We start from the raw sequence: 16,129 nt of genomic DNA, 5'->3' as shown, positions 1-16,129 counted from the left end.
TGCCAAGATTGCTTTAAAAAATTCCCTTGGCCCCAGTTCAAACAGGAGTACAGCTGGGATGTGTTAGATTTTAGGCAGTCTGCCCTCAATTTGAGATGAGTTATAAATAGCAGTGCCGACTTCCTTAACTACCACTCTCCGAGGTAAAATGCAGGTTAATGACTGTGGGAATCAATTAGGGCTTCTCCGGGTTAAACAGCCGGGAATGCTGCTGCTGAGTTTTGATCACAAACCCCACATCTAGGCAGGAAAAGACTGCGAATCCAAGGTGAGAGCTTAGGGCTTTTGGTACTGGTTTTGTGGCTTCTCCAGTTTTGGGGGGTGGTTGTGGCCGATCCCCACATTTGCCAGTAATGGAATGACGCTGATTTGAAACTGGAGAGTTCAGTAAAGGACTCTGCTTCCTCTTCTTCCTCTGGCGTAATAGAACACAAATGGAAGAAGGTTATGGGGAAAGTCAGGATTACGTTTTCCTATACAGCTGTGGAGGGTTTGGCTCCTGCTTCCAAAGTGGGATTTGCCTCTTTCCTTTACTTGTTTTCCTGCTGGGACCATTAAGCGAGTCCCCTCCAATTGAACCAAACTGTTCTTTCAAGAGGCCAAACTTCTCTGCTGCTGGACAAAATCAGAAAGGAATTGTTTGTGGAATCCTCTTGTCTGCTTCAAAGCTCCTTTGATTCTTGTTTTTTAAGGAAAACTCTGGCTTGTTGTTGAAGAGGAGCCGGGTTTCACAGTGCTGTTTCATTTTAGGGTCTGACATCCCTTACACTACACATCCTGCTCAGGAAAGCTTTTGAACTCGGCAATTTAAGCTCGCTTTGGGCTTGCTGTTACTAGCTCTTGGTCTGGAAATACCTTACATTTTCTGGAGAGCTCAGCACTTCTCTGGAGCACCAGCTGCTTTCGCTACACACCGCTCTGCTTTGGAAGGTTCCACTGGTGACAGGGCTGTGTTTTGCCAAGTTTCGGTACTTCAGAGTGTTATAAAACAGCAGAGATAACGAGATTGAAGGGAGAATAGAAGCAATTTCTATGAATGCAAGGAGGTGTAAGCAGGGGGTCTGGACTTCAGTGATCAAGGAGCAACACTTTCTCTCAATTATGTCTCTCTGTGGCAGGGCCTTTGCTTTTGAAGTGTAATCACAGTAATCTACTCCTGTGGTTTCCTATTGAAAGGATTTCCCATGTATCAGTCCGGAGAAGAATCTCCAGCCTTTTGCAGTCGGGGTTTGGTATTTCCTTATTTATCCTGAAGTGTTCTTGCAGGCGAACAGGCTTCCTCCTGCCTTACCCACCTTGTGTAACACGGGTGTACAAAGGAGCTGGGCAGCACCTCCGCTCCCCCCGCAGCCTTCGCACGAGCTCTGGGATCGATCCGCACTTCACTGCGCTTCAGCCTGGACTGTGACTTACCCAAAAGGCTTGAGGTAGCAGATTCAAGCAGACTTCCTGATGGGAGGCTCTTTAAGCCAGAGCAATGCTGCTAAAATGAGCACAGTTAAAGCAAAAGGGGTATCTTTAACAGGAGATTCTGAAGGAAGAAACAATGTGTTGCAGCATTTGAGATGTACCCAGCAACCCCAGAGGAGCACAAACCACCCTGTTGGTTTGCAGCAGGTTGGGAATGCGTGTATGAAATGTTTCCATCATTAGAGATTAATTGGCGTTTGCATATCTTTATAGAATTGTATCTCTCAGGCTGTAATTTAGAGTGATGCTCTTCATGTTTGTTTTTAGCATCCTCTCTGTGCTAGGGCCTTGTGGAAGGGCAGCAGCTCAGAGCAGCGCAGTTTGGAAGCACGTTGTGCACTCCTACGCTGAGCAATCAAGGCAACGACTTGGTCACATCCTGGAAATAGGTTTGGGTTTTGTGCTTTGGGGTTTTTCTTTTCAATGGCTGCATAAACAGTTCCAAATGTTGCTCGAAGTTTTGGAACAGGCGTCATGCTTCCTGTAGGAGTCATGGAAAAGCGGATCTTCACCTTGTTCCTGTCCTTCCTGGAGATACGGTTAGCTTTGTGGGTGACCACAGACAAGAAAATCTGTGCAGAGGAGGCAGCATGTGGTGTGTGTGTGTGTAAGATATAAAAAAGGCCAACAGAACATCCCTGAACAGGAATGTATTTGAGAAGCTGCCCTTGGTAGCGGGGCTGTGAAGGTGAGGTAACAACTAGGAGGAAGCAAGTAACAAACAGAAGAGATGCTGAAACGTTCAGTGGGTGTCTCCAAAGTTGCATTTGATCAGGTGGAAGGAAAGAGCTTTGTGTTTCAGGGGGTGCAGAGAGAGAGCTTTGACTTGTCAAAAGCCAGGGGCTGGGAAGCAGCTCCTGGTGGCACTGTTTTAACATAGCAAAGAATATACTGTGGGGAGGGAGAAAGGTGTCAGTAATCTAAGGTGATACCCACAAGGCAAGACTTGTATTAGGGACAATTGCTTGAAAGATATAAACACAATTTGCATCCGTTAGCATGTATGGAAGCTCCACATGGGTGCTCCCATTCAGGAGGTATCCCTGTAGCTCTGAGGATTCAGACTACAGCCATCAAAGGCCTCTTTTTTTTTCCTGACTCCTTGAATGGAAGCTCCTTTTCAGAGCATGGCCCAAAACCCTCTGGGGGTGCATGGCATGGTCTGTGCTGTGTGGCCATTTGGGAGTACAGGGATCCAGGGCTTCTCCAGGCTTCCTGGTCTGAGGTCCAGCAGCCTCTCAGTACTCCCGTTGCTCCTCAGCAGTAGCATGGGTGATGACTTGAATATAAACCATAAAATGTGACTGTTTTAGTATCAGTATGGGCAAAACTGGAAACATCCAGCACAGCTGAGCAGGGCACGGCATCTAAAACCTGCCTTGAGGGAGGGAATCCCACTGGTGCCATGTGTGTGGTCATTCGTGAACAGCTTCCATAGAACGGCATACACTGGTTTTGCAGGCACCAGTCTGAGGTGTCTGATGCTGAACTGGGATGGAGAAAGGGGACTTGGATCTGGTTCTCAGTTGATTTATGCCGTATTGGTGCAAATTTGTCTCAGGGAGCCCGATTGCACTTGAGTGGGTTCCCCCCCTTTACCAAACCTGTGGTGCTTTTCCTGCCATCTCCATTAAACTCCCTCCTATGACCCAGATCTGTTGCCCCACAAGAGTACCATTAACTCCCCGTTGTGTCCCTGCTTCCTTGGGCTTGGCATGGGCTCGGTGCTGTGTGGCTTTGCTTTGGCAGGCAAGCCAGAGCAGACAGCTGGTCAAACAAATGTGCTCAGGGTCTGTGTTGGGACTTCAAGCTGTGCTGGCTGGTGGGGCAGGGTTTTCTCCAGTGGAGCACACTGCACAAACTTCGTTTTTCCCTAGGAAGGGTGGATTCTGCAGGCATAACTGAAACCCTGTTCTGGTCTCCAGGATTCTCTCTCTGGTTTCCAGCAGGAGCTGGCTTTGTGCGATACTTGCTTGTGCGGGCCTGTTGTGCCACTCCTCAAGCACCTGATCTCAGCAAGAGAGGGTGGATCTGTACAAATACCACCCTAGGGCTAGTTGCAGGAAGGAATGGTGTAATAGAGAGCCCATTGTCATGGTGATCGGGTGGAAAACATCAAATTGGTATTAGTTAGGTCATCGGGAGATCAGCGAACAATTCGCATTCAGTCTGAGCGATGGAGGTTAAAGACTGCGCCTGGGATTCATTTAGGAGGTCACTACAGCAAAACAGTCCTTGCTTTAGTGTGGAAGCAGCATCACTTGGGTAGCAAGACTCTGATAGCACGTTGAGAGCATTTGACTGACTGTTGCTACGGCTTGGCTTCAGGCAGGGGCAGTCCAAGGAGGTCCCAGGGAAGTTGCATTTATTCACTTGCCTGGGCATCAAACTCAGGGCCCCGTCTTTCAAAGCTGACAAATTCTGTTCTCATGCCTCCAAAGAAGTTTGATTTAGGAGCCCTTCCTCAAAGGCAGCGCACACAAAGCACTGTGTGAAATATGCAGAACCGGAACTGCAGTCTTGAATGCTGGGAACGTCAGTAGCACTGCCTGATATTGATACAGCAATATGGATTAGTTGAAGTGTGTAAGTTAACAGCCTGTAGTGTGTTCAGAGACATTGTTACATGGGAAAGAAGCATTTACGTTTTCAGCCTAAATGCACCTTGTTGTGGAATATCTGGATATTAAACTAGTGCCTGCCATGGGAAAAGCCACTGCCACTGATAATTCATCTTTCTTAATGATCCTTCCCCCTTTCTCTGGTGTCCTCTGGCCACGGGAGATACATCAGCATAAAATGACCTCTTCTCCTTGGGCTTGTTCTTTGTGTCTGTAGGTTTGAAAGGGCAGCAGGAGTCCTGCTGTAGTTCAGGATGTGACTGTGGGGTTTAGCACCTGGGAAGAGGCAGATGAGCTGCTGCTTCCCTGCACCAACCTGTTGAAGCTTCCTTCTGGGGACTGGGGAAGTTGTGAACGATTCCTGGATGTGCATCATGTGTTGTGATTTGCTTTGCAGCCTTCGAGCCCAATGGATCAGATGGGGAAGATGAGGCCTCAGCCGTATGGAGGAAACAACCCATACACACAACAACAGGGACCTCAGGCTGGGCCACAGCAAGGACATGGCTATCCAGGACAGCCCTATGGACCACAAACTCCCCAGAGATATCCCATGGGAATGCAAAGCAGGACGCAAAGTACAATGGGCAGCATCTCATATGCACAGCAGGTAGAGCACCCAAGCTTCTGTAGTCTCTGTTCAGAGCAGGGGCAGGCAGAAGAGCAGCAGAGTACTGCGTCTTCTGAAGGGATCACGCCAACCAGGTTGGAATCGGTTGCTCTGGGAAAATGGCATTTCTTCAGGCTATGTGTTGCACCACACCTGGATCCAGGTGTGACTGATGTACAAGGACCTGTGGAATCCTTGCTTCCAGGAGAGGCAATGCCAGGTCACTGAAACAAGGGAAAAATAAACAGCAAGGGGAGTAAGATACTCTTTCTGCTGTGTTCTGTTAAAGACATGGCTGTTCTCTACAGAAGAAATGACTTCAGGTCAGTTTTGGCTCATGACACGATCCAGGTGGCTCCTGCTGGACTGTGTGCAGGACTGCTGAAAAGGCTGCCTTTTTCTGGAGCAAGCAGTCCTTCCTTTCAGTGTTACTAATGTTGAAGGGTGGTCAAATAAAGATCCCTAAAAAGTTGGTTATGGTGCCTATTAAAATGCTATTACTGCCACGAATGATGTCACACATGAATGGCTTCTGCTGTTGTCTGGGAAGTCTCTAGGTAGTGGCATTTCCAGTATATTCCCAGTTAGCTGCTCTGCACAGGTCTCTGAATTTTTAGTTGTTAGCATAATCTTATTTTGTGTGTGTAAAACAACCTTCATAACTGGTATATAACTCTGTCCTTTTTTGTCTGTAGATTCCTCCTTATGGACAGCAGGGCCCCAGTGCATATGGGCAGCAAAGCCAGACTCCATATTACAACCAGCAAAGCCCTCATCCCCAACAGCAGCAGCCTCCATACTCTCAGCAGCCTCCATCCCAGACCCCTCACTCTCAGCCTTCTTATCAGCAGCAGCAACAGCCTCAGTCTCAACCTCCACAGCTTCAGACATCGCAGCCTGCGTATTCGCAGCAGCAGTCCCAGCCGCCCCATCAGCAATCCCCAACTCCATATCCTCAGCAGCAGTCCTCAGCCCAGCAGCATCAACAGAGTCAGCCTCCCTACTCCCAGCAGCAGTCCCAGTCGCCCTACCAGCAGCAGCAACAAACTCAGCAGACAGCTTCCTCGGCTCTTTCTCAGCAGTCATCTTCATACCCTCAGTCACAGCCGCAGCAGCAGCAGTCTGCATACTCCCAGCAACGCTTCCCTCCTCCTCAGGTAGGACATCCTCTGCTTTGGTTCCTTCTCTGAGTTCTTTTTAACTTGGGCAGATCCTTTCCTTTGTGCACTAAAAGTCGGTTGAACAACACATCAGCAGGGGTGCTGCCTTTTCTGTCGTGTCTAGATCTGTATCTCTCACAGAGAGATGTTACAGTGGTGGTACTGCAGTTTTGAAGACTACCGTTGAGTAAATGCTGCTGATCAGCCACCCGAGTCCAAAGGATTTCATAATGTGATAGTTTTCCCCTTGTGGCCTGTGGAAGTTCTCCAGGTGTTCTCCAGAGTTACTTGGTGTAGCACAAAAAGCAGTGTGACTCGTGGATCGTGAGGGAAGAGTTAGCTCTTACATGTAAAGCTTGGCTTTAGGGAGGAGATAGTCAAGTGTATGGAATTGCAGATCAAATCATGAAGCTGTTTCTTTATGTAAATTGTACTTCTTTTCAGCAAGGCTTACTCTGGTAATAGTTGTGTGAGAAGCTGGCAGGGACCTTTCAGCAAACACTGCAGTGAATCAAAGGTAGCTTTAGAGAAGTTGAAGGTTGTCGCTGGCTTGCCTTGTTTGTGTAATGAAGTACTTGGAGCTATGGTAAGATGTTGGAAGATGAGGAAGCTAAGTGGGCAGTCTCCCAGGACAGTCCCTCTTCTTCAGGATCTGTAATAAGGGAAAGCCAGAGAATTGGTGTTTTGTCATGTTTTAAGTGTCTGCTGCAGTGTTTGTCCTCCTGCAGAGCCCTGTGCATGATCGCTTGTACTCTTTGTTATCTGATTTCCCATTTTGGGCAAATGTCACCAAGGGTACAGCACTTTTCCACAATGTGAGAATTTACCAGAGTGATTCTGGCAGAGGCTTTATTTTATTCCCCTTTGTGGGTTTTTGGTGTTTCTTGATGTTTCAGGAGTTATCTCAAGACTCATTTGGGTCCCAGGCATCGTCTGCTCCCTCAATGGCTTCCAGTAAAGGGCAAGAAGATATGAACTTGAATCTTCAGTCCAGACCTTCTAGCCTGCCGGTGAGTGGTGAGCTGATCTAGAAGCGACTGGGGCGAGGGCAATCAGAAGCACAGCAGGATAAATTAGCACTGGTAGTATTCCACATGGAAATGGGAATGATGGAGGCTGCCTGTGCTTTTTACTAAGTCATTAGCTTCTGGCTTCCCACTGGAGATTAAATGTAATTTACAAAAGTAATGGATTTGAGAGTGAAGTTTAACCCTGAATCCTCTGGTCTGCGTGTTCCAACTACAAGACTGTATTTTGGAGCTTTCTGTTTGCAGTGTCTGAAGTACCTGTTAGAGCAAACCCCGACCTTCAGGGGGAAAGGGTCTCACTTGTATGTTATGTTCTTTCTCCTTCAGCCCACTGTTGCGCTGGTGGCTAACAGCCTGGTTCCCTTTGTGTCATTGGATCCTTACGCTGTTGATTTAAGCTTCTTTGCTCCAATCTGACTGAACAGTTGGGGCAAAAAGCAAGTTTATTAGTACCTGGAGTGAGGAAAATCAGTCACAGATAGCTCCTTCTTTCACAGATGGAAAATTGTATCTTCTTTTGCATTCTGGATCTGCTTGCTGTATGTACAGTGAACTTGGGTATGAGATGGGTGCCTAGTGTTCTGTAGCTTTTTGGACCAGATTTAGGTTTGGGTTCAAACTTCATCACGAAAACAGAGAAGGGTTAAAAGTTTAGATCAGTTTGCACACGTTGGTCTCTGCCTCTGACTTGGAGGTGAAGTTTTGAGCTGCTGAGTTCTGATTTACCTGGTTGCTTTCCTTGGAAGCAGTAGGAAGTGAGTGAGCTTTCATTTCTTGTTGTGTAGCCACTGGCTAAATCAGGTTTCTAAGCTGCAGCTGGGTCGGTGTGAGGAGAGTGAGCTGTGTGTATAGCAAAGTTATTTTTGCCCTCAGCAATGAGAACAGCTTTGTTGGGAGCCCCTTGAAATAATTCCTTTGGATTGTGGGTACAAATTGTCACCCAAAATACAAAGTGATTCTAGTTCTGACCACCTAATGGGAGTAGTTGTGGGTTATTTCTTTTTCCTTTCTTTTCCCTTTTATTTTTTCCCCTTTTCTTTTTATCCTTTTGGACCCTGATTACAAAGATTTAATTTGTTCTGAGGCCTGGGGGGGGAAAAATCCTTTTAAATAGCATGTTTCTTTCCACTCTGCCTCTCCACAAGTTCTTCCATGTGACCCATCTCCTGGCAAAGACTGTAGGAAAAGTGAAGCCACTGAAGTAATTGAAGAAATTGCTGTAGCTGGGAACGGTGGGAAGTCCTGTTCAGTGGCATTGTTGATGGGGCCTTCCTGAATCCTACCAATCAGCGCCCTCTGACTCAGATTATAGGAATTAGTTGCTCTGCTTAGCAGAAGTGGCTCCTTCTCAGCACCAAGTGGGAGTTTGTTTTATACCTTGTGGTTAAAATGTATGTGGCCCCTTTCAAATGTTCCTTTTTCCCAAGCAGTTGAAGGAAAGATAGCCATCTCTGCTGTAAGCATGAAGGAATTGCGTCCAGGTTTGATGTATGAAACGTCCACCAATTCCTCATGAGGTCCTTCAGAGATTTGCTGAAGGGTGCAAAGAATGGGGTTAGCTTCTAGAATAGGCCAGCTCTAAAGGTCACTTCTGTTTTGAGCAGACTTTAATAGTCAGCTTGTTTCCCTGGCTGTATCACCAAATAATTTGTATTTAAGAAATAAAGCAGCCTTCACTTACCCAACCCTGATGTGGTTTTGGGCCTTTTTTGGTAAGCAAAAGTTAAACAAGGGAGTCCCCCTTGCAGAAACTCACCCTTGTATGTGCTTCCTAATGTGTTTCTTTGTTAGGATCTTGTAGGACAAGAGCAACATCCCTGTTCGTCAACTGGGAAATGCATCAGACAGTGATGCTGTGGACTGTTTTAAAGGGAGGTCCTCCCAGGTGTATGGAAGCCAATTCTTTTGTTTCAGTGATCAATCTCGTGCATGAAGTTTGGCCTGGGGATGCTTAGAAAGAAAAGAGCTACCTGGAAGGGTGCAATCAATTTCTTTTTATCTTCCTTATATTGCTCAGTCTGTCTGGTTTAGAAAGTTTTATCCTGCTCAGGAGGATTCCTAGATCCCTGTTTTGCCATTATGGATGACTTAGAGAAGCATAGTTAGTTTGTGGGCTTTTAATTTTTTGTGGAGTTCGGAGCCTTTTCCCAAGCCTCAGTGGGGCTGTGGAACAGCTCACTGGGCATCTTGGAATGAGGGTAAATCCTGCCAGGCATCATCTCGAATTAAACAGGGATCAGCTCCAGCAGGAAAAGGAGGTTGCAGCTTTTTAGGCTCTTGTGTACCCAGTGCCTTTACACATTAATACTGGACATCATAATTAATGTTGGAGTTGAAAGCTATAAAGAGGGGAATATTTCTCTGGCTCATCCTATCAGTGTTGCGGTATGTGGTCATCTCCTGGATGGTGACATTGTCACGTTGTTCAACTCCTGTGGCCTTGTTAAGGTCCACCACATTGATTGTCTTCCAGATACACTCCTGACAATGGTTTTTGTGTCACTAACCAGACTTTTTCCTGGTGGTGTCCCTGTGTTCAGACCTCTGACAGCAGAAGAGTGAAATTACTGATTTCTCTAATGCTTTGTCTGTAAGTAGCAGAATGTCTGGTATTCCGTTTCTGCTTGGGGTATATTCTGTCCTGGTTTCAGTGTTTCCTGATTTGTTACTCTCTTTCTGAAGATGATACTTGCTGGTTTTGGGGGTGAATGCTCCTGCTAACTCGAACTCACCGATGCCTTTTGAAGAGGAATGCATCCACACGGGTGTCCTGTCTTGTTACTCTTTTCCTGTAGCAGGCTAGGTGAAGAACTTCTCTGAAGAGTTTGCTGCTTCCCTAGGGAATCTCTGTCAGGATTGCAGCTCAAGTAAACTTAGCTTGCAGCTGGATATGGGAGAAATGTGGTCTTTTGTGTCTAGGTGTAATAGAGGAATAGTAATCCTTAGTATAAATCTGTTTCTCCCAGGAGATTCCCTGGTCCCTTCTTCTTAGCAAAGGATTCTCCCTGGCAAGTCATATCCAGCTTATTCAGAGTCTTTTACCTTTGGAGGCTTGGATTCTGAGTCTGTAGAGTCACGTATTTCCAGCTACTAATTGCCTTCTGCTTAGACATGGAAGGTGCTGGTAGCAAGTACAGGGGAAGCAGATAGGATGCTGGGACATCCATTTGGGTTTGGATTGCAAATGAGTTCTTTTGCAGAGTTCTCTGGAGTTTGAGGCTCATTGTGAGGAATTTTGTGTCTCGTTATGGAATATGCAACAGATTGTTGTCTTGCCTCAGACTCTGTTTGATGGGCTGCCTTGAAGGAGCTGAATGCAAGTTTCTGATGGCTTTGAGGTGGAGGAGGAGTAGAGCATCAAGAGTGGGTTTCACACCAGGCTGTTTATACCTTCCCAGCCACAGAAGTTGGTATCTGTGGCGTTGGGACTTCCAGCTTGGCCCTAAAAGCCATTTATAGAGCAACACTGATTTGATATCATTATATATCGGTTTGTATTTGCTTTTCACTGGACCTTCTGGGATTTCTTCAGTGAAGCTTTCCTATCAATGGAAACCAAAACGTTTGTGAGAGGTATTGTTTCCAGCAGTGTTCCCATAGGAGAGGTTCTGCACGGGGTGGGAAGTGTGGCCAAACCAGGAGGGACAGACACTGGCAAGGTGTTGGAGCTCCAACAGCAAAGCTGTGTTTGAGCTCCAGTGGAGTTGCAGTGAATACATCACAAAGCAAACTGGGGCAGGTTTCAGAGCTCCCACCCCACAATGTCCTTGCTTTGGTTTGGTCAGTGTACTGCACAGCTTGAGGGAGAAACCCATTCCCTATAGTGGGCAACTTATTTTCAGCTTGGTGTGGAGCGGGAGTTGTTTTAATCTTTGTCTTTTGCATTACTGGAGACCTGTTTTGTTTGTTCAGCTGCGTCTCACTTGGGTTCATCTCTGACTTTAGAGCTGAGCAGTGGCAGAAAGGAATATAACCAACTGGAAACCAATTCCTGATCTGTTCAACTCTGGAATGCGCATTCTGGTCTTGGGTCCTTGTAGCATGGATTTAGCAGAGTCGGGTTGCATGGGGAGATGGGTGCAGAAAGACCCTGCAGTGAATATCCCCAGCAGTTGTGGGGGAGTTTTTTGCCTTTCTTAAGTGGTTTCTGAATGTGGGTGCTGGATGTTGTCACAAAAGCACCATTGGGATGTGTCATTCTTACTGAGTGGTTCATTTCAGCTTGTACTCTGGAGTGCTTCAAGTGGAATAAAGTTGAGCTGTGTCAGCTGCGTCCCCTGACCTGGAAATGGTCACTGCAACAGGCTGAAATGCAGCACAAAACTGCCTCAGAGCTGCTGTGGATGGGAAGGAAGGTGCAGCCCAGGAAATAAACTCTTTGGGCTTAAAATGAATCGTTTTGTCAACTTGTTGAGGGGAAGAGAACCTTTTCTAGATGGATCTGATGGTCACTTCAAGCTCTTTTCTTTTTCCATACAGGACTTCCTGCTTCTGTTTGGTTTGTATTTGGCCTTTTGAGCTTGTCTTATTGCTTGCCTTAAGAGAGGGATTAGTGGTGTGTGCATTTCAAAGCAGGATAGTTGCATGCTGTGGTGCCTGGGCATCACAGCTGGATGTGCAGATAAACACAGGAGGACCTGGAGGATTGCCCTGAGATGCACAATACCTGAAACACTGGTATGAGAGAGCTCCCTGCATTCCAGTTTATGCTGATATGAAGGTTTCTATCCCAAGTTGTGATGATGCAGGGAGTTGAAACGTGTCTTTTTCCTGACCGAGGCTTCTTGGTGTGTGACTGTGGCACTGTTCTGTGGGGTTTTTTGAGGAGGTGATGCCTTTATGAAGAAACCTTTTTATTTTGCTAACAGTGGAGAGCGTGGAGCGCTGCCTCCAGAGCTGCCCTCATCTTCCAGCCACTCCAGGGACGTGTTTCACTCCTCTGACCTGCTTCTCAGTGTTGCCAAGCTATTTGTCCATGTGGCAATTCCCTCTCCTCCCACCCCTCTTCCTCCAGCTTGGAACTGAGCTAATGTGACCCCAGTGCTCAGGAGGAACCTCCCCATCCCGTGCTGCATCACCCAGGCTCTGGGCTGCGTGGAACCCTCCACCTTCACAGCCAACAAACGTCCCTTTAGAGCTGCTGCTTCACAGAGCTGCTGATGCAGCTTCGCAGGAGCCTGCGCTGGCAGTGGGCTGTGCTATGCTCGATGCCGGGCTCGTTTCCTGTTTCTATTCTGGTCGAGAGCAGCTCAGCTCTGCTTCCTGCCTGCACGCCTCGCACAGATCCCCCCCTAACCCCCAGCCTTTCGTTTTCTCAGGAGCGATTTCAGTTACGGACCCAACTGAAAGAGGAGACGGCGAGCTCCGTGTGGAGGCAGGCGGCAGGGACAGCTCGCGGCTCGCTCGGGAGAGGACGGTGGCTTGTTCTGCTAAACCCGGTCAGAGTGACTAGGCGGGTCAGTGTTTAAATAGGAAATTGCTGTAGGATGACCAGTTCTGGTCTTGGGTCCTGAACAATAGCCTGTGCTCCCTCGCAGGCATCCCCTTGTTGCTGCTGCAGCCTCAGCGTACAAGGCTGCTCCTTGCACCGTCACTGCTGAGGTGTGCGCTGCACGGGGTGACCCCTCCACAAGCTCCTCGTTGTTGTAGGGCAGGGAAATGAGTTTTTCACTTCTTTTTTTGCTGCTGATTAGGTGTTCTTGCAGACCCTTTAAAACGTGCAGAAGCCCCTTGTGAGTCTGATGTCGGACATACTCATCCTCATCCCTTTGCACCAGAGCTTAACCCTACCGGAGGTCTTGCACCATGCAGGGGAGGGAGGGTCCCTGTTGGTGTGACCTTCCTCTGCTGCATGGAGTGGTTGCAAGGATAAATGAAGGTGTTTAACTCTGGCTGACAGCTCTGCACACGTTTTAAACCCTGCCACACCTGAGCTTTCAGTTTACAGGAATCATTTTCCTGTTAATGTCCTTCTGCCATGCTGGATTGAGATGTGCGCATCATAAAGTGCCATGGAGAAAACTGTTTCCACATGGTGCTCAAATGTGGGGCATGGCAAGGGCCAAGGGCTTGGTCTGCCCTGCTCCTTCCTGCAGTCATGCTGCTCATATGGGCTTGTGCCCACCCCTCCTAGGGACAGGGTTTGTGCTGCGCTGTGATTTAAAATGAGGTCCTGGAACATGGAGGAGGAGTTGTGTGTTTGGGTGTCAGTTTTGAATTAGGCCTTACCCAGGGAAGCAGAATCCTCTGTTTAAAGAAAAAAAGAAGAGAAAATGAATTTCCTGAAGTGCCAAGGAGCGACATCTCTAGGAATGGAGTGCTCTGGCACCCTGACCCCGGGGTAGCACCGAGCGTACGTCAGCGTCTGGCCTGGGCCAGGTTTCCATGGTTATGTTACCTCTTCCATGCACGCTCGCTGCTCTGAGCCAGGCCAAGAGCAGAATTTCCTTGACTCTTTCCAAATGTGTCTCCAGTCTCCCTGTCCCATCCAGGCCAGCGGTACCTGCGCTCGGGTCTGGTATTGCAGACAGGCCTTGGGCTGGAAGTGACTGTGTCTGGGGGCTCATGTAGCCCCTTGTGTCGCTCCATCGCTGCCTCCCCAGAGTAACAATGAACTTTGGGACTTGGAGCTGTCTCTTGAGCAGCTTCTTCCAGCGAGAGGACAAGCTGGATGCATGAGGCTTGCAAATACCTGATACCTTAGAAATCTCTCCTAAAATCTTCCTTCCTTCTGCTTTTATAGCAGTTGATCCTGACATTTGTACTTGTTCCAAATAACAAAAGCTGAGTGGTCTTAAAATGCAAAATACCAGCCTGAAGAGGAGCCTTTTTAATATTTGAATTATTTCAGACTCCTGCCTTTGCTGCATTTCTTTGCCCACCCTAACTCGTGTGGTTGGCATGGTGGCATAATCACATGCTGAGATGACTAAATGCTGTGGAGTCTAAATTGAACACATTGGAGACTGGAAAGCGCCTTCCAGAGGAAGCACTGCTGGAGAATTGGAATATCCTTATGGCTGGCAATAGGAGGATAGCTTCCTGCCTCTGACGTGATTTAGCATTTTATATGAGCTGGGGTTTGTCTTCACGCTGAAGGAGAATACCTAAAAACCTCTGCAAGACAAACTAAAGCTCTTTAAAAGGGTTGGAGTTTGTCCTCTGAGACCCACACTGGTTTCTCAGCCTTTTTCATTGATAGGATCGACTTGTAGGTCTCACTCCCCCTGCATCCCCAACGCCCTCAGTGTTGCTGAGAGCATCTGCTGCTGCTCATTGTGCTTGGGGCCCTATGTGCTTCTTTCCATGCTTATGAGGGTGCTGCGGCGCTGGCAGAGGGGCCCCATCCCTGTCAGTGTTCAAGGCCAGGCTGGAGCAAGATGCTCTAGTGGGAGATGTCCCTGCCCATGGCAGGGGGTTGGAACTGGATGAGCTTTAGGGTCTCTTTAACCCAAACCAGGCTGGGATTCTTTCCTGCAGCTTGTTCCAGGGTCGTTATTAAATGTTGCAGCTGGAGGTTTTATCCTTTGTGTGGCAAAGTTGCTGTGGCAACTTCGGTGTTAGCTGAAGTGACACTGCGCTGTCAATCAGAACTTGAGCATTTACCACTGCTGCTTGGAACAGTTCATGGAGCATCAATGCCTAGATAGACCTGGCAGTGCTGTTTAGAAGCTGAGCAGTTTTCAAAGGGTTAAACTGGAAACACTTCTGGAGAGTTTTGCTGCTGCATTTCCCAGGGTAAGGGCTCAGCACCGGAATGGGAATGCTGGCCTTCCACAGGGTAAGTTTTCCCTTCAGCGACATCTTGTTTTGCGGATGAATCACGTTGCTCCTTCTATACTTTGTGCTGCAAGCTCAGCTTTTGAAGCTCTCCTCTCCAAAGACCGAGAATAAGGCTGTTGTCAGTGTGCTGGGTGTTTGGAGGGGGAGGAAAGCCCCTTTGACATGTGTGTGTCCCTTGTTCCATGTAATGCTGTTTGGAGGGGGGCACAGGGCAGGAGCAGTAGATGTGATTAAAGCTCCTGCCGAGTAGATCTGTGGGAGTGGAGTATCGACCTCTGCGAAATCAATGGCTGCTGCGGTAGCAGCGCTGGCTGTTCTGCAAGGGCTCCCGTTGCAGGAATGTAGTAAAGCCAGCAGCACTCCCCGTGTCTCACGTCCTCCCCTTCTGGTTTTGTCCCTGCTTTCTGCCAAACAACCGGGCTCACCTGGATTTCCTGAGCTGGGTTAGAACAGCAGCTGGTTTTGTGCAATGAGAGTACGATTTCTGGTGTGCCTGTGAGCCCCTCCTCCTGACAGCCTCCTTGCTGAATGCTCTTTTCCCTGCAGTGCAGCTACAGCCAGCAGCTTCTACCAGTTCATCTAAAGGCAGCCTGGAAGAATGAGCTTTTCAGCTTCTTTTTTAGCAAGGAAACCGAACGAATCTCTCCTGCGTGTTCTAGTCCCCATCTTAGGTTTGTAAGTGTCAGCACTGATGCCTGAGAGCAGCTTAAACCTCTGCTAAGGGAAGGGGATATGGGCTCTAGCTAGCAGAGGCTGAAGCCTTGATCGTGTTGCCTTCCTGGTGTTTGCTTTACTGGGCAGGTGGTTTCTTCCTTGAAGTAGTAAAAGTCCAGCGCTTGCTTCCTTTACCTAAGGACTGCTTGGGTGAGAAGTGGCATTTAACAGGACTCAAAGGTCCAGTTGTGTGCTTGGTTTTGTAATCAGGATCTTTGGTTCCAACTGAGTTTGCCACAGAACCTGACAACTGTCCACGGTTTGTGGTTGCTTCCATGCGATCCTTGCGAAGAGCAGAGGCTGAGCTTCCAGGACATACCTGAGGGGCCAAACCCAGTGATTTCATTGCATAATAAAATCCCTTTGTTCCTTGTGGTTGCTGATGAGGTCCCATTTTGAAGGGTGATAGAAGAGAAGAGGCAAGGCTGTGAGTTTAAAAGCTTTCCTGAAACACAGAAGTGTACTGTGCAGCTCACGCTAGCGTGGCAGTGGTCTTTTTTTTGGGTATTCCCTGTTTCTTATGCCTGGAGAAAGTAATCTTTCCCTGTTAAACTAAAGAAAACCCCCACTTCTCAGTGCCTAAGACCTGTACGGCATTGGAGGAGAGCTGTATGTGACCAAGGGGACACCAGCTTGTATTGCTAGGCTTTGGATTAGTCTGCAGTCATCTCGGGTAGCTGGAGCACATGGATGAGCACGCTTCCCACATGTGTGTGAACACAAAATCATTAACAGGTAAAATGA

General features: G+C 47.9%; 5 protein-coding genes across 11 annotated transcripts in view; 3 read left to right on the top strand and 2 right to left on the bottom strand.

Annotated features, from left to right (window-relative positions):
• The window catches only part of STX12 (syntaxin 12), a 350,272-nt gene that overhangs the window by 108,365 nt on the left and 225,778 nt on the right, over positions 1-16,129 (top strand). The window lies entirely within an intron of this gene.
• Positions 1-16,129, bottom strand: part of NR0B2 (nuclear receptor subfamily 0 group B member 2) — a 167,118-nt gene that overhangs the window by 80,659 nt on the left and 70,330 nt on the right. The gene's annotated exons all lie outside the window — the stretch shown is intronic.
• The window catches only part of GPN2 (GPN-loop GTPase 2), an 81,435-nt gene that overhangs the window by 4,488 nt on the left and 60,818 nt on the right, over positions 1-16,129 (bottom strand). The gene's annotated exons all lie outside the window — the stretch shown is intronic.
• Positions 1-16,129, top strand: part of ARID1A (AT-rich interaction domain 1A) — a 60,193-nt gene that overhangs the window by 19,852 nt on the left and 24,212 nt on the right. For 5 of the 7 annotated variants that reach the window (XM_061360711.1, XM_061360708.1, XM_061360707.1 and 2 more), the window contains 4 exons: positions 4,489-4,701; positions 5,397-5,858; positions 6,758-6,871; positions 12,208-12,345. In XM_061360711.1, the coding sequence (XP_061216695.1) occupies positions 4,489-4,701; positions 5,397-5,858; positions 6,758-6,871; positions 12,208-12,345 (927 nt within the window). The remainder of the gene's footprint in view (positions 1-4,488; positions 4,702-5,396; positions 5,859-6,757; positions 6,872-12,207; positions 12,346-16,129) is intronic. The other 2 variants (XM_061360709.1, XM_061360710.1) reach the window with 2 other exon arrangements.
• Positions 7,716-16,129, top strand: part of NUDC (nuclear distribution C, dynein complex regulator) — an 87,202-nt gene continuing 78,788 nt past the window's right edge. Inside the window, exon 1 of the mRNA XM_061360727.1 lies at positions 7,716-7,721. The gene's annotated coding sequence lies outside the window, so the exon portion shown is untranslated. The remainder of the gene's footprint in view (positions 7,722-16,129) is intronic.

This window comes from Neopsephotus bourkii, unplaced genomic scaffold (assembly GCF_033783945.1).
Source record: "Neopsephotus bourkii isolate Nb327-2 ecotype Australia unplaced genomic scaffold, CSIRO-AGI_Nbou_v1 NB_1036, whole genome shotgun sequence".
Lineage (NCBI taxonomy): Eukaryota > Metazoa > Chordata > Aves > Psittaciformes > Psittacidae > Neopsephotus > Neopsephotus bourkii.
The sequence above is the reverse complement of the archived record's forward strand: the minus strand, read 5'-3'. Positions and strand labels throughout refer to the sequence as shown.